Source organism: Ambystoma mexicanum, chromosome 1p, assembly GCF_040938575.1.
Source record: "Ambystoma mexicanum isolate Mex_15411 chromosome 1p, UKY_AmexF1_1, whole genome shotgun sequence".
NCBI classification, from domain to species: domain Eukaryota; kingdom Metazoa; phylum Chordata; class Amphibia; order Caudata; family Ambystomatidae; genus Ambystoma; species Ambystoma mexicanum.
The window spans coordinates 778,752,527-778,770,880 of NC_090921.1; the positions used below are offsets into that span (position 1 = coordinate 778,752,527).

Sequence of the window (18,354 nt, forward strand, 5' to 3'; positions counted from 1 at the left end):
AAGCCCCAAAACATGCCCCCAAGTGGCGGGAACAGGAGCGAAGGGAGCGAGTCGTGACAGTATACCCCCTCCTACGGCCCTCTTCGGGTGCCCGCCACCCGTACGAGACTTCTTCTTTCCATGATGGGAGTGCTTTTTCTTTGGAGGTGGCACTGATGGAAATGGTGGCTTGTGGGCAAAGGCAGATGGGCTTCCATGATAGGAGTGTGTTGTCTTTGGAGGTGATACTGATGGAAACGGTGACTTCTGGTGAGGAAGAGACTCATGGTTCGAAGAAAGGCATGAAGAACTTGCAGGACCTGGAGCAGAGTTGGAAGGTCCAGGAAGCTCAGTCACTGGGAGTGGACCCTTGTAAGTCTTTGAGGAGGGAGGCAGGCTGGTGCAACTTGCCTTAGACGATGGTAGAAGTTCTGTTAGCCTTTCCGCCGAGAGCGGACATGCGGGAGGTGAGGAAGTTGCTGGCTTCAGGAAATGTTCATGTTCAGCCATTAGAGAAGGTGGCGGCTGAGGTAGAGGTTCAGATCTTTTTCTGTCATCCATCTGGGAAAAGACTTGTGGTTGAAAATGATTAAGGTTTGACTGCACATATTCTACGCCTTGGATGCCTGGAAGTCCCATGGGTTGTACGAGGCTGGTACTCCTGGTGACAGTCGTGTAGCCACTTTGTTGCACGTTGGATACAACAGCAGGGACGTTTGGCATACTGATAGGAGTGATAGACACAGTACTTGGTATTTCAGGCACACTCGCAGAAGGAGCAATAACAGACACATCTTGAACTGCAGCAGTCATTCCCTTCCTTTGGCTACTAGCACCCAACTGGTGCTTCTTGGCGGAATTCTGTTGCACAAGTTCTGTAGGTAATACGCCGGTCTGCACCACCCCCTGTGCACACCCAGGTGAGTGGTTCTGACTCACCACTTGGTCCAGCTTGATGACTCTGAAGCGGGAGCTGGCAAAAGTCTCAAACTCTGATGCTGCATTTTTAGGAGGCTCTGATGCTAAAGTGAAGCAGTTGGGAGAATCGTCTTGTGGAAAAGGCAGGCATTCTGGTGCTCCTCCTGAAGCAAAAGAAAGGCAATCTAAACGTTCATCGACAGTAAATGTTTGGGATTCAGGAGGACTGTCTGGAGCAGTAGAAAATATAGCAGGATCTGATGGTGTAGACAGGTATACCTCTGATGTTGGAAGCGAAGCTAAGCAGGATACCGGTGTATCATGAACTGAAGGCAAACAAGCAATAAACTCTGGAACTGAAGACATGCACATATGATGGACTACCGGAGGCTCTCTGGCTGAAGGATGATCTTCTGGATGAGTCACTGTAGCTGAAGACAGGCAGGCCAGAGGAAACTTTGAAGCTGAAGGCATGCGAGTTGGAGCCATCTCGGTAGCTGAATCCAAACATGTCAGGGTCTTTGGGACTAACCCCGTGCATGGTGGAGGCTCTTGATTAAATGGCAGACATGGCAGCGGTTCATTGATTGAAGACACGTGTACCAAAGATGACTGCAGGGCTTTTGGTTCTGTATACTGTGGAATGAGTTCATCAGAACATGAAATCTGTACTGTCTCTGACTGTTCGTATTGATCAGAATTGGCAGAAGGAAGAGTGAACCCAGAGGTAAGATCGTCTTCCACATCAGCTTTAACATCTACTTCAGTCTCAGCAGCTGTATCAAGAGCAGGACCTAAGCCTACTGTAGTGACTGAATCTGTGTATGCCACCTTTGTGTATTGTGTTTGGTGATCAGAAGCTTGTATGTGTGCTAGCTCAGAATTATGACAGACTGCTACACAGGAAACTTTAGGTAAAGGAGTGGCTTGTAAATCTTCAGCTAACTGCAATCCCTGACAATCAGCAGAACAATTGTTAGAAACTGTGCCCAGATTGAGCGCTGTGCTAGAAGAAAGACTTTCACTTCCAATAGATCTAACATATTGGCAATTATCATGGTTTACCAAAGTCTCTGCACTCAGGGGCTGAACAGTGTTCACTTCCTCAACATCAACAGATAAAGTCTGAGGTGTATTCAGTAAAGAGTGCAAGGTTTTATTCTCCTCTTGTAAAGAAATGAATTCTTGTGTTAACTCCTCAAGCTTAGCTCTTAGCATGCCCTGCATTAACTGTACATCACTATCAGTAGGCACAGGGGGAGGCATAGTGGCATCAGGGCTGGATCCTGCACTAGCAATCTGGATGTGCACCGATTGTGCATTATCCTCAACTGCTTTCAGGTTCTGAGATTTATACTTTCTCATACTAACTTGGTCTGTGTTACCCTTAAGCAATCTATTGACCTTAGACCTCTTGACATTAGGGACTACCGTATGTACTTGTGCAAAGAAGTATTTGGACTGAGGGTAGAAAACTGAAGTTATGCAAGGAACCCCTCCATTCGTTATGTTTGTACCATGAAACTGTTCTATCTGAGGTGAAGCACAACTGGAATCATGGGGTTCAACAACAGAGGTACTCTTGTATAATAAGTCTAACAGTGTGTTGTTTTCTGCGGCTAAGGCTTGCGCTGACATAGAATCGGGATCAGAACAAAAGATCGAACTAGGATCAGGCAATGTAGGATGTGCCATCCTATGGGAAAAATACTTTGCTCGTAAATGCCCATTCGTGACAAGGAGTTCATTTAAGCCAAGACTAGTGATTTGATTGTCACAGGTAAATGTAGGGGAAGCTTTCTGTACAAGCTTGTTAGAGGCCTTGCTGCCTTTCTTTCTTAAACTTGCCATATTCAATGGGAATTTTGGGCTGGTCATACTGTCAAGATTAGTCAGGCGAGTACGAAGGCAGCGAATATGGCAAGGGAAATGTGCACCCAGGAACTACGACTCAGGTATGCTAGAACCCAGGAGTGCAAATAGAGTGTGACATCAAAACCAATATATGAAAAGGGATGTGGGGTAAGCACCTGACCGCGAGGAAAGTCGGCAAGCGCCTTACCCCCAATTGCTGTTACAGGTACTGACAGCGCTAAACCCACGTGGAGGGCAAGCAATGACAGGATCTGTGTACTAACATTCTTGATGGTATTACATAAGGGAACTTAAGAACTGTACTCACGAGGACGAGATAACCTCTTGAATGTCAGCTAGCCCACGAATCCTGTTGAAGAAACTGGGACCCAGAAAGGCTAGAACAGCAATGGAAGGAAAACTAAATACCTAAGTGGGAATAGTGTCTACAAAATAGTGAGGAAAACATAAGCATTCACACAGGAGCTAGCTACTACCGCACACCACACCTAATAATCAAAGGGAAAATAAATGCAGAAGTGCAGTGGAAAAACATGGAATGGATCCTCTAGAAAGTAAGGATCAGGAGCAGGGAAAAACGAAATAACCTATGCAAACTTCTCCCTACCCCTCCAAGGAAAAGACAGGAAAACTAAACTAAGAGGAAGGCTAAGGCAAATGGGTAACAGCAGCAAAGGACAGAGTCAAAGAAATATAGAACACAGACAAACTGGGCTGCATCTAAAAGGGGAAAGCACTGAGAATTGCTGCCTGCAAACAGGGGAAGACAAAAAGGGAAATCAAGGGAGCAGAAATCAATTAGCGCATGAATCCGAAATTCAGGGCGGAGGAAACAAGAAAACAGGAACAAGGAAGTAGGTACAAAGGCAAGGAACCAGGAACCAGGGACTAGTCAAAAACAGGAACACTGCAAACGATGACCAGCGCTGGACTGAAGTGAGACTGAGGCTTTTAAAGCTGTTTAACGAGCACACGCCTCAGGTGTGCTGACTGCTGCACCTGCAGCCACTGGTGTTGCCTATCCTCCACCCAACCTTGTCCTGCAAGGGTGGAGGTGGAGCAGTGGGCCAGGCATTCTGGGAAGCACAGTCATTTGGTTAAAGAAGCATGCTGGCTGCCAAAAACCTGGAATGGTTCCGGAAGGGAAGTAGTTTGGAAAATAGGGATTTAGCGCTCCCAATTCATTACAGCACTGTGGCATTAGGTTCGGAGGAAATGTCCAGCAAGGAATAAGCCCCAAAACATGCCCCCAAGTGGCGGGAACAGGAGCGAAGGGAGCGAGTCGTGACACTGGTTCCCTTTTAGTCAGTCCTTTGATTTAATGGTCAGTCGCTGGGTCCTCCCCACCGCAATGTCCAAGTCCCTTGTCTGTTCAGGCCTCCTCAGGGCCATCTCTTCTCAGTACTTTGGAAGTCACATGAAAGAGTAGTTTGTATAACTACTGCAATAATCTTCTTCACAGTATTTCCTTAAGACAATGAATTAGGTTTTATAGGAAGTAACGGAAGAGTGTAACAATAACATACAGTGGTACTGTCAGAGGCTTTCTTACATATTTTAGGGATTTCAATGACTCAAAGGGTAAGAGGGTTAGGAAGTTCCACCACGGAACGGGAGTCACCATCCCCATGAGGATAGTCCCTCCCTGTTAGGTCCTCTGCCTTTTTATCACCATTAGGGGGAATATCGAGTAGCTGCCTCATCTCCCTATCCTCACAGGGAAGGGGTCCCCCATGGGGAGAAGTGACATGTTAGGGAGAATTCTCTGTTTAGGCTGAATTTCCTAACCTAGTGAGTCCCCCAGCAGCTTTGCTGGATTTTTGGGGTTTATTTTTTTTCTCCTGCCAAGAGTGAGACCCTTTTACCCTCACTCTTGGACATGATTTGAGTGTATCTCTTTGATTCTATATGTGTTTAATGGCTATGGGGTCTTTTACTCCATAGGGCTTCATGTGTTTTTGTGATGTGTGTTACACAGCACCCTCAGTGCAGTAACACAGGGGTGTCATAGTGACCCCCCAGTATAGACTCCATACCCTGGGACTGACTACTGTCTCCCAGGGCATGTAAAGTCACCATTGACTTTACTAGTCTCAAATTCTGAACAGAACCAGTACAAACCATCATATTGTGGACGTACTGGCCGGAACAATTCGATTGCCTCGGGGTCTGTTAGTCGAGGGGGCACGTGTCCGTCCCCCCTGATCGAGTTTTGGCTGGTGGCAGTGGATACTACTTTTTATATTCGACCGCGAATATATCCCTATGGGATTTCCCATTGTTCGAGGCTACCAACTTTAATTATTTAATTCCTATAGCCTCGAACATACTGCGGGTTTATTTAATTAATATTCATTCTCTGGTTGGTATTTTTTTGCCAGAACTCGGTTCTAAAATGGCGTTTCTGTTCGCTTCTGTGACTCCAACCCAAGTTGAGCCCTTTGTTCCACTTTTTGGCGGGCTTCTCCACAGAAGCCCTCCAAAGTGGTGCCACTCTGTCTGGGGTACTTAGGAGGGTGGAGGGGGATTTAGGCACCCTGGACTGAGTTGCCTAGGCATCTCAAGTCGCACTCTGTCCTGATTGGCCCAAGTGGTGAGCCGGTCTCGTCAGACCTAACTGGAAGATAGTGTCTGGCCTGAACCTGCATATGTCTCTGGCCCTAAGTTTTAAGCCCCACAAACCATCATCTAATTTACTCATTGTACCCTCTTTTCGTGTACATTGTATGTAGATAAAACAAATGAAGCCATCTTGGGTAAAAGAGGGGCTTCAGAGACTGGAATGTGGAGATACTAGCGCATCTCATCACTTTCACCCCCAAAAAAATATCAGTGGCCCAATTCACAAATGACATCTGAATTAGCGCATCCTAGATGCACTCATTCAGACGCCCCTTTTCCCACCTTTGTGAGTTTTCATAACTAATGGGGCATTTCTGGCCATTTAAAAGCACCTCCCGAATTCACAATCATTTTACAATGAAAAACGGCAACAAGCTCCATGTGTAAGTCCAGGTGAAATCTTTAAAAAAGATGCAAGATAAAGTCAGAAAAGGAGGATCGTTAGCAACTGAAAAGAAGATAGGAAATAGAGAGGAGGCAAGCGACAGAGAATGTAGGGATAGAACATAGGGAAAGCAGAGATAGAAGGAACAAGAAAGGAAGGAGGGGGTTCTGGTGATTTCCATCCAAATTATATATTTTTTTCATTTTATGACACATGAATACAGGAGCCATCAGCCATTCTGAACACACACCTATTGTATTTACCATAGAGCAAAGCATCTTTTCCTACCCACGTCCTCATCTGCAGACAGCACTTACTGAGCTGTGTGTATTGCATTGCATTGATTCCTGGCCATTTAATCATAGTGAGCTTGCTCATTCGGTGTTATATATTGTTGTTAGATCTTTTCTAACTTGCTACAATATGCCTATTAGATAAATACAAATCACACAACTCATGGCGTAATAAATGAACTAGGTGACTCATAAGACTGCATGACAGGCTCAGCAAGATTATATATGGACTTGCGTAAGGAGCTTCAAGGCACACATGGGAACCTCATCTCAAATTCTGACAGACAGTTTCAGCATCTCCAGAGAACACCTTGGTTGACACCCATTCCAGATAACATATTTGAACTTTTCCAAATCTAACAAAACAAGCCCGATCCCAATTTCTTTTGGTCTTTTTTGTATAGACATGGATAACAGCATCTTTTCCCTTTTAAAGGTGCTCCCTGCAATATGTTTTATAAATACATTTAGCATTGCTGAATATGTAATGGCATGCAGGCTTTCATTATTACTATATAACGTTTGTCCTGTAGGAACGCATTTTGATGTACTTAAAACATTCGGGATTTGTGTGAGTGGCCTCCATTAAATTGTTTATTGTTGTGATCGGTCATTTGACCATCCAGAGCTAGTTTTTGAGGATCAAGGACGCACAGAATATCTGAGATGGGAGATAGAGAACAGAAAGACAGGAAAAGGAAAGAAAGGGACTTTGGAGGGGGTATGGAATGGTGGTGGAGTAAGGGCAACAGGAAAGGAAGGAGAAAGAGGTGGAAGACAAAAAGGTAAGCAGGAAAAGGAAGGAGAAAGTGGAACATGAAAGGCAGAAAAAAGATTAGGAGAAAGAAAAGGGAAAAGGAGCAAACACAGGAGCGGGAAGAGAGGGACAATAATATTGTTATCTGACTGACAAGATGTTGGATTGCCCTCGGATCCAGACTATGTGACCTAATCTAAACTTATCAGAAGCAGATGCACATGTTGAAGGGCGCAACCTGACTGAGTCCTGCTTAAGGCGAAAGGTTGTTGAAGCATAATGTTTCCAGACATGCTAAGGTTGACTGCCATACAGGACTTTTTTATTTTCAAAAGACTCCAATCATGAAGTATACATGAAGTAACGGGCATTCTCTACTAGAGAGATAACAGAAGAGAGAGAGCCACAAAAAGTGTCTTTTTGGCCTTTCAACATTGTGGGACTGAATTAAAAGCGGAAGTTCTCTCAGGAATTGTATTGTCCCAATGAATAGGGCATGTATTTTATTTAGCATAGATTGACGATCCAAAAATAACTCACATGTCAGAAACCACCATCTTGTGCTAATCTTATACATTGATCCATTGGCCTAAGTTCAAGTGCCCCAGTGGCAGTAAATCATCAGTCCCGCCCCTTAAACTGACTTCATTAGAAGCTTATGTTTCATGTCAACGTCTCCCATCTGCAAACCAGCTGAGGCTGACCGAGCTTCGTCACAGGAGGCAGGGTGGAGCCCATCCAGGCTGTAAAGCCAAACACAATCATTTCATCCCAACACTCGAGTGCCACTAATCGCTGTGAAGCTAATCAGGATTGGCCTCGGTTGGTTTGCGGATGAGAGACCGCTTTGTGATTGATGCACATGGATTATGTTTATAAGTCTTAATTTTATTTGATCACGACTAGCTTGAGAGACCCACTATCTGACTGGTTAGAGTCTGCATTTACCAGGGGCAGGGTGCAGGTTTCAGTACACACATTGACGTGGCACAGTTGGTCAGCAAATCTGTGGGGAGGTTTGTTGAAAAATATTATGAAATAAAAATGTGGCCCATCCATGTGCAGTAGCAATCACTAAGCTTGGTATTTCCCTGGTGTCTCCCATCGACAAACCAACCGAGGTTGATCCTGATTAGCTTCACAGGCGGCAGGGTCGAGCACATCCAGGTTGTAAAGCCAAATATAATCAGTGTTTCAGCTCAGCACCCGGAAAGTCACTAATCATTTGCCGCCCTTGAAGCTAAGCATTGGCATCGGTTGGTCTCCAGATGAGAGAACGCCAGGGAAATACCAAGTTTAGTGATTGCTGCACATGGATGGGAAACATTTTTAAATCCTAACATTTTTGAGTGCACTTCCCCGTAGATGAAACTGTCTAGTCAATGAGTGTACTGAAACCTGCACCCTACCCTTGGCAGGTGAAGAGAGGATAGCTCTGTGGCAACGCGTGGGTCTTGGAAGCAAGACCACGCTGATAAACACAGGTTCGAATCCCGGATCCGTGCTTGAAACCAAGCGCGTTATAAATAACCTGCACTTGCACGATCTAGGCCTAGTAGGATCGTTCCACCCTAACCCCCACCTTGCCTTGTTGCACCTTGAGACACACACATGTATAGGCCCATAATAAACAATCTATAAAATCTTTAAATGAAAACGTATGAACACAATCCATGTGCAATCACTAAGCAGCCTTCCATCCGAAAACCAACCGAGGCCGATCCTGCTTAGCTTCACGGATGATAAGTGGCATTCAGGGTGCTGGGATGAAACACTGATTGTATTCTGCTTTGCAGCCTGGATGGGCTCAACCCCGACGCCAGGAAAGCTACTCAGGATCGGCCTTGGTGGGGTTTGCGGATGGGAGACGTTGACATGAGACATGCACTGGCCTTGTGACAAGGGGCATAAGCTTCTAGTGATGTCTGCTTGAGGAGCAGGTCTTATGATTTACTGCCATGGGGTACTTGAATTTAGGGCGATGGATCAACATATAAGATTAGCACAAGATGGCCGTTTCCAATGCGTGAGCTTCGCATGTGTAAATGTAACAAAATCTAAGGTAAGATGCATTGGAATTATTTTTAGGACTGATTGATATATGCTAAAAAAATACATACCTTATTCACTGGGACAATAAAATTACTGAGTAATCTTCACCTTTAAGAGCTATTTCAGTGCAAGGGGTTCTTGCTGCTGTGAACCGGTCGCTATCTTTAGAGTAAATGGTACAGGATGGGTATTCATACATGCCTTTGCTTGACTCTATTTCATCAAGGATAGTTTATGGTAAGCGTTTGTTGTGTCTGCATCCATCCACAGACTAAATTAGTTCATAAGCAAAGCAATCACAGACAGAGGCATTTGACAGAGGAGCAGACCTGGGAAGAAATCTTAGAACGAGGGATTAGAAAAAAGGAGGAGGTGGCACAATACATGAAGCGGAGACATACCTGCTTGGTTCTCCGAGGGGCCGGGCTACTTGGAGCACTTGTCCGTGCTGCGCACATCTGCACTGCCAGTTGGTCCTGTGGCTGGTCAAATAGCTCAGTCTTCAACAAAGGGAAGCTTTCATACCTGTAGAATGTAGAGAGGCCATGTGAACAGTAGTAGTAACTGAACAAACAGGATAGGGATATGGAAGCAACAGTGGATATCGTGGGGCAAAGAAAGGACACCAACCTGCAGCAAAACAATGAGAAAACAATGCTTAGAGTGCAGAGGGGTAGAGCAGAATTGGTAATCATGGGCATGAGCAGACTGCCAGCAAGGTGAAAGAAGGGAGAGCCAACAGCACTGGAACTTGGAGGGAAGAGTACACTTTCCCAGTATGGTTGAGTGCTCAGTATATGGGCACGGCGGCCAAGTGGAAATAAGACTGAATGAGATGGGAGACGTAAATTGAACAAGCATGGGGTAAACAAAGTGTAAGGAACTAGCAGGGGAAGGCAGTCTGCATGAGAGCTCAGCAGATAGACAACGAAGGCCCCTGTAGAGGGACAGCACAGGCACATTATGGCATAAAGGGGAGAGCAGACTGCATGCGTGGGAGCAAAGGATTGGAACATATGGGGAAGGGGAGAAAAATGAATAGGACTGGAAGAAGAGAGCAACTGTACTCGGTTGTGGAGAGGCAACCCGAAAACATGGCCAATCACATAGGACAGAGGCTTTAGAAGACAAGAGTTGAGCAGCCAGCATGGGCCATGAGTTAAGTAGAGGAGTATCCACCTAGCCCAATATTGTCATCACAAAAAAACTCCCATTACCCTGAGATCCTTGCCCCCCCTCTGCACACGGTTCCAGTATCTCCCTGTACTCCTTGCGCTCACTACACAGAGCTCTAGTGGGCACCCGTAAGTGCTTCTTCATTCAAAGATCCAGTATTTCTCTCCATATAAAACTTCAGTAACCCCAACCCTTTTTATACATAGACCCATCTTTCCACTGCACTCCTCATCTTCTTAACATCTAACTTGAGCATTTATTTGGGATTGTCACACACTCGATTCTATTTATTCTTTGAGAAAAAAACAGTCCCTTTTCTTCTCACAAAACACAAATCTATCAATCAGTCAAAACTTAAATCAGTGTGATACCCCTTCATTACATTTCTGGCTTCCCATCATCGTCCTCGGTTTCACTGCTTTCTCGCATCATGCCACCTATCTACAAAGCTCAAACATGCCTATCTCAGATATACCGGCCAGCTAATGTTTCCACAATAGAAATGGCAAAGCGTCTCTCCTGGAGGTAAAATCTACAGTTTCCTTGGTAGCCATCTTATCTGTAGATGTGTCATGTGCTCTGAGGGCATTTGTTTTCCTCTTAATAAAAGAGAACCAATATTTGGCCTTTTTGAAATCGTATGGCTACAAGAGACGTGGCTGTGTGAAGAACCTCTGTTGGAAGGATACGAGGTGTACATAAACCCTGCAGTTAAAGGAAAGAAAGGTCGACCAATGGCGGGCCTACTGATTGCCTTGAAAAACAACATAAAATGTCAAGTGATTGAAGAATTATATCCGTCTCCCTGGATTCAAGCCCTACTGATCACAACTGGCACCAAAACAACTAAACAGATTGGACATGTACTTCTTTTCAATCTGTACTGGAGCCAGTCGGGGACTCAGGACGGAAATGTCATTAAAATGGTTTTGGACATTATGGACAGTGCTAAGGACCTAAAGCCTGACCTAGAAATAGTAATCTGTGGGGATTTTAACATGCACTGTTTTGAAAAGATGTTAAACTTCTGGAAAACTGTCATACTAACCCCTTGAAGCAAGTGGACAGGGGTATTCTTTGGAGAGAGGTGATGACGGACAGGAACATGTTCATGGTCAACGGTAACAAATAGGGTGACTCTCCAGCAAATGCTACATGGAGTAGAGGAAAGGAACACCAAATATTGGACTATTTGTTTCAGAGAATACCTTTTGCTGCTTACTAGATTTCTCAATCACTGCATTTGGCAATTGGTCTTATGCTGCACCTGATACGACAACCCTGGACTTATATGTGCACCCGGGGCGCAACAGAATAGGCTTGCTCAAGGGAAACCAGACTCAGAGAATGGGTAGTGGCAGGCTAGAGTCCTTTAAAGAGGTTGGGGGATGTCCCATAAAGCCAGGCTTTAAGAAGGATCACGTCTTCAATGCAGAAATCATGAGGAGAAAAAAGGATCTAAGGAGACAGCTGAATAAAGCAAGAAGAGAGGGTAGAGACTCTTCATTTACACAACATCTAATAGCATGCCATAGGAACTGGATGAAAAACCATAGATGGCTGTTACACCAAAAAGATGCAGAGGCGATGCTTCAACTAATAGGAATAAAAAATGTGTCAGGAATTTGGAAAATACTAAACAACTTAAGTACACCAAAAAATTCCATGATGATGAACTGAGTTTCAGCTTCAACCTGGCAGACCCATTTCAAGGATCGCTTTGAGTCTAAAGAAGCAACAAGGGTAGATTACCCCATCACAAACTCTGCCTGGTCCTCACCTCAACGGAAAAAATAGACATCTTGGCCCTGATTCTATCAGCGAGCAATTCAAGAGCTCTGGGCCCTGATGGCTTGACAAATCATCAGTTGAAGGAAAATCCTGAAGGGTGGATGGAAGTGATGTATAAACAATTCAAAGAGATCAAAAGAACATTGTAAGTGACATTGCAAGTGACTAGGCTGTTGGGCTGCAGTGCTGCTCGCCTCTGACTTTGTTTCCTACGTTCTGCCTATCTACTTCTGGACACGCGACATTGCTGAGTCGCCAAGAAGAAACCGTGCTTCCTGCAACTTGGACAAAGCGTGTGCTCCATTTGAAAAACCTGTGCGAGATTGCGCTTTTGCCACTCTTCTGGTTACTCCCACTGACACGCTCCCAACCCACCCGGAAACAAGCCTCAAATACTCTTTGTACGCGCATCGTAAGTGACATTGCAAGTGACCAGGCTGTTGGGCTGCCGCGCTGGTCGCCTCTGCCTCTCTGCTTCCTACGTTCTGCCTATCTACTTCTGGACATGTGACATTGCTGAGTCGCCAAGAAGAAGCCGTGCGTCCCGCAACATCGACAAAGCTTGTGCTCCATTTGAAAAAGTAATTAATTTGGACAGTGTGCGCGCATTTATGTTGGTGATCTTTGCTGTTGTTTGTGATATTGTTACTCCTTCCCATTAAGGAAGATGAAGCAGACTCACTTCCTGTTTTTCCAGCCTGTTCAAGATTGCGCTGTTGCCACTCCTCTGGTTACTCCCACTGAAGCGCCCGCAACCCACCCGGAAACAAGCCTCAAATACTCTGTGCATGCGCATCGTGCGCGCATCATAAGTGACATTGCAAGTGACTAGGCTGTTGGGCTGTTAGGGTGAAAGGCGATTGGTGGGTGTTCCTTAAATTATCAGTATTTCTAGGGACCAATAATTCTATTGTCGGAATTTGCGAGCTTTTTTGTAAACACCTGTCTCTATCACGCACCTATGGCTTCCGGTTCACGTAGTGGTCGCCTAATGGAGCGGCCTGCGTCAGACATATTGAATGTTGATGCTTTGATATGCTCCGGTAATACTGTGTATTCGGATCCCACAGAGATCCCGTTACTTCCTAATTCTAACACAGAGAATACGAATGATAATATAATGGAATGTATACCTCCTGCCTCTTGTGTTCCTTCCAATATGACACAAAAGGATCTTTTTCATGTCAGTAAAAAAACCAAACCAAATAACATCAACATTCCGAAATGTATTTCAACAGTGAACTTCCTGAACTTAGAAGAGTGTTCTTCCCAAAAGGTAGTTGCTTATGGCAAATCCTGTGAGACAGAGGCTCTGTCTTCCGATGTCTCTGTTTTAATGACCTCACCTATCTCGGGAAGTGGTACTGATAACGAAACATCTAGAGTCGGGTCTATAGCAATTTTCGAATTGTACAGGCGTATTAGTGATTGTATTAGAGTACTGACTCCCTTGGTTAACCGTAAATTCCATTTCGACCAACCTACCTTCTCACAGTCTGGTGAGACTCCACATCCCATAGAATTTGCACTTAAACTACCTGATCTTAAACCCTCATTTAATTTAAATAACATACAGAGTGAAGGGCGGATCAATTCAAAAACATCAGATGGGGATCGCTTAAGGATGAACGCTTCAAATAAAAACTTTGAGTTCGAAGGGCAGCAAGGGCCTCTCTCTATTGACCCACTTCAAACTTCTAATCCATCTAGCCCATACACATTTCCTGTTATTATCAGGATTCTGGATTTACTTGATAAAGGACATGAATTTACGCATTTGGAAATATGGGAGTTAAAAGTGGTATCTAATGAGATACTGCAAAAATGTAATCGTCTTGAAGGTTTCATTATGGCAAAAGACTTTATTCCTCTAGCAAACTGTCTCCATTTGTGTACGGCTAACCACCTAAGAAATCTAAATGTAAGACCATTTGTAGCAGACAAGCAGACATAGTATTGCGATTTAATGCCATCTAAAGAGACACAAGCCGAGAAAATTGACATAACACGATCATTAGATCAGCAATATGATCTTTCCTCTCTGAAAGTTGCTAAAGGATATAGATCTTATTAAAAACGATATTAGAGAAATCAAGCTTAATTTAATAGCGCAACAAGCACCTCTCTCGCCTCCTTCGACAGTTCGAGAGGAAGTAACGCCTGATAGTCCTTCTGTTCTTGTTAAAATCATTGAACAGTCTGAACAAGAAGAGGCCAGTGACCAGACTAACAGAGAAATCTACGATCTATCATGGGGCCTAAAATAAACCATCTCAGAGCAAAACGCGCAGCAAAACGCAAGAAGGATGACACAAACTCAGGAAATAACTCTAATAAACTCATCCCTGTGATAAAAGGGGAAAACTCTGACCTTGATGGGAAGAAATCCGCCTCACCTCAGCAGGATGATGATGTAATTGATGTTCAACAATTATCAGAGGAAAGTCGTGCGCTCCTTCTACCTACTCAATTTTCCCAAAAAGACAGGAAGGTCTGCCTTAATCTGCCAAATAAAGGAAAACATCCTAAACACACTCCTTCTCCATACTTAGAGAAAACTATAGCCACTAAGGGTAAGGTTTTGCATTTAGGAGGCCAGGTAGAACGGCCTCAATCTCTCACTAACAACAGTCAGAAACCACAGAGGAATTTGACAAACTATTTCCCTAGTGCAGGTGTTAAGTGTAGCACCAAACAGGTTAATGTGGGTGAGAATTTGGCATCCAACAATGGGGTAGCGCTTGGCAATAATTCTAGGGTGGACGTTGCCTCTGAAAATCTGAGTGCAAGTGCGGGTGCTTCTTATGCCGAAGTATGTAGCCTTGCACACAAATCCGCTAAACGGACACATCCACAATAAAAATGACTGTCATGATTAGCGGCCCTGTAAAATCCAGAGCTCTCCCCTGTGTAGAAGTAACTGACTCCAGTCCAAGGGAGAAAAGGGCCCTAATAGCCCCAGTGGATAATAGAGTTATTGTGGATAAACACCAGAGTACATCAACTGCACCCTCCATTGATCAATGTTTATGGGATACCAATGTATGTAGAGCTCTGCATGGCCCCACTCCCAACAATAACGTAAGCAGATCTTTGACTGATACATCTAGTTATGCAAATATTATATATTCTTTAAAATGTCGAGTGTGGTTTACTATCACCACAAACACTCGCAAAAGAATTGAACCTAATTGGAGAGAAACGGTGCAAATTGTCTGAGTAACTGATTCACATCCTTCTACTAGCGTTCACTCTGACAGTATGATGAAATCTAGCGTACATGCCCCAGTACTGCTCAAGCAGGGATTGTCATTGAGATATGAGAGACGCATCAAAAATGAAACTGCTAATCCTGCCTCTTAAACCTCCCTTGAGCATCTTTCAAATCCAATGCATCATGCTCCACAGTCTGAACCAATAAGTAACGAAACAGGGCGAACAACTCACATCATCAGATGAGAGGGTAACCCGGATATCTTACGTGGCAAACGGATCAATCAGAGATACTTTATGGATCTAATCGTACGTATTACCTCACTGCGCATCCTTGCGAGAGGGGACTTTGATAGGTAAGGGAGATCCTATTGAATGTTATATTATGTGTCTAGTGCGAATGTTCTGGACTTGCTAGGAGTGGGCAAGAGCATAGTTTCCGCCTTGTCCACAGCTGATTGGATCACAGAAAAGGATGTCATGTTTATGGGATGATTTTTACAATGACTAGAAACCTCCCCTAGCCACTGGAACCAAAATCTAATTTTGCCATAAATACATATCTATGCAGCTATAACCTCGGAGAAAATCATATACACAGGTTACATATTTTGTGGGTCATATTTCAAACCAAACCCCCAGTCTGTGGGACCTGGTTTTGCCTTTCTGCTACATTTTGGCAATTTTACCCATGATAGATTTGGCCTAAAATTTTCCAGCTTGGTACACAGATGTGCATTTACCCCTGGGATGTGTGTACAAAATGTTATGTCCGCAATAGCAATACTTTCCCCACAATCTGTTATTCTCTACAACTTCTGTTCCTTATGCAGTAATGAGTTCTACCAAATTTTCAAAGGAAGAGCATACAATTAGATATAAAACTACAAACTTTTCATATTTTTCCTCATTCTTGCTGCAAAGTTAAATGTCTTTAGAGTTCAGTTACAAAATAGGCTTTTTAAAACCAACAGGAAGTCTATCGTCACTTCATCAGCTTTTTTTCTTTTCCCCAACTGCAAGCAAATGTCAATTCCTTTGAAGCAGGATGAGGGGCCTTTCATTTGATTGACGTTTACTGCCCCTCACCCTTGACAGGTGAGAGTCTCAGCCTGCTTTTGTTCCAGCCTGAAACAAAGACGAATGTCTGATGACGACTTGGGAAGTCCCTTTGTCCTGGTAATTCAAAGTGTCCAAGCTAGCAATTAGCCTTTCCTGTGCCAGGAGTTTATGAGGTGTCACCCTTTCTCAGGGCTAGCAACTGGCAGAGCAAGTGTTTTTTTTATATAGTTTGCCAACTCAGCCTGGGTTTTAGCTTTTATTTTCTCCTTTTAAATCTTAACTTTAAACCTATAGAATTAAAACAGTTCACAAGTGTATTTTTAACAGTAACAAATCCTTTTACATTTCTAAGTAATCAGGCCTTTACACAACAATGTACTTTTAAATAGGTGATTTTCCCCCTTCAGTCAGGAAAAAGCACATTTTACTATTTCTTTAAAACCGGTTTTCATCTTCAGCAAATATACACTTTGCGCAGCTATAGTTCGTTTCTTGAGTGCTGGAGTTGTTTTGTAGCATGGATACAGTTACAGGCATTTATTTAGAGTCTTTCTCTGGACAGCTGATCCTTGATACTGTTGCAAAGAAAATAGACGTGTTTCCCGTGTAAAATGAAAACAAAGCCCCTGGTTGATTTTTCAAAGAGACATTGGACAGGAGCTGTCATTCCAATGAGGCCTGGTTCCTCTGAGACACAATGAATGATCCTGGGCATTGCAGGGCATTTTAAATCACAGTGGTTCATGAGAAATTGATGAATTTAGTGCCAAGCAGCACTTTTAAGGTTGAGAAAGTGTCATTTTAAAGAGGCATTTTGGGTTTCAGCAAAATAATGCTGCCTCTTTCACTTCACTCCATGTTAAATGCTGCAGAGCACACTGGCACATTCCTGCAGTGAGTACTCTGTTCCACCCCACCTGAAATGTGGGAGCAGGGTTGTGCAGCCATTCTCTGGTTGTTACAAAAATGCAGTTAAGAGATCTTGGCGCGCACAGGAGTCAGCGCGTCCATTTGGTGCTGTTTCTTGCACCAATGCAGTAAAATGATGTAGCATAGTACAACTGAGTGGGTCAAGATATCCCACAGACACCCCCAAACTTCGTCTGGACTTCCAGTCGTGAGGGAGTCGGGCAAGTGGGATTTTCTTTCTGGAAAAAAGTAGGTTCAGTCGTCCTTACATCAGCGAACGATGCAACACTCTCTCCTCGATGCCTCTGGTTGGAATGTGGAACAATACCCCCATCCTTCTCTCAGGTTTTCTTTTCTGGTGTGGAGTGACCCTCCGGATTTCCTTGGGTTTCTCCTTCCGGGTCCCCGAGGAGGTCCTCCTTGGTAAGGACGGTGTAATCAGTGCAAATCTATAAACTAGAACACAAACTGGTTATGACAATTTTCCCACTAACTGTCCTCCAACCGGGATGACAGCAGTGGGATATACACATGCATTCAGTGACAAGTTGAAAAATTCCTATGCTTCAGATATATCCCCCACTGGGTTTTCTATGGACCCCTATTTGCTGCAAAGTGTGCCTCGGGTGGCAACTCTTTAGCTGATTGATGTGGACCCACTTCTTTTCTGTCAAGTCGCCCTTGGGGATGCGGGTTCTGTAGGCGACTGGTGAGATTTTGTACACAATTTCAAAAGGTCTCCACCAGCTAGGCAAGAATTTTCGCACTTAGATTTGGTTCCCTTGGAAATTGTACAAGTAGACCCTGTCTTCTACTTGGTATTCCTTTTTGGTTGTCCTTAATTCATAGTGGGTCTTCATGCTGTCTGCAGATCTTTCTAGATTCCGCTGAGCACACGCAAAAGCATGTTGAAGGCGTTTCCTCAGATTCTCAACATACTCATGAATTGTGGAGGCATTTATTAGTGTCTGCTCTTGTGTTCTATTGAGCAGATGCTGGGGTAGCACCATCCTTCGTCCGGTCATCAGCTCAAATGGAGACATCTTGCAGAAGAAGGGGTAGATCTGATGGCCATCAGGACAAGTGGTAATTGGATGCCCCAACTTCGCCCAGAATCAGCCACAAACCTTTTTAGTATGATCACAATAGTTTTATTGTACCTCTCAACTACACCACTAGAGGGAAGCGGTATGCAATTTGTAGTCTCCTTTTAAACCGAAGTATCTCCCACATCTTTGTCATCACTTCGCTGGTGAAGTGACTACCTCGGTCTGACTCAATCCTTTGGGGTAGTCCAAAACGCAAGAAGATGTGATTGATCA

At 44.1% G+C, this 18,354-nt stretch overlaps 1 protein-coding gene across 5 annotated transcripts in view; it reads right to left on the minus strand.

The window, feature by feature from the left end:
• DENND4B (DENN domain containing 4B) overlaps positions 1-18,354 on the minus strand; it is a 2,051,633-nt gene that overhangs the window by 772,374 nt on the left and 1,260,905 nt on the right. For all 5 annotated transcript variants that reach the window (XM_069651381.1, XM_069651348.1, XM_069651357.1 and 2 more), the window contains one exon: positions 9,283-9,406. In XM_069651381.1, coding sequence (XP_069507482.1) covers positions 9,283-9,406 — 124 coding nt within the window. The remainder of the gene's footprint in view (positions 1-9,282; positions 9,407-18,354) is intronic.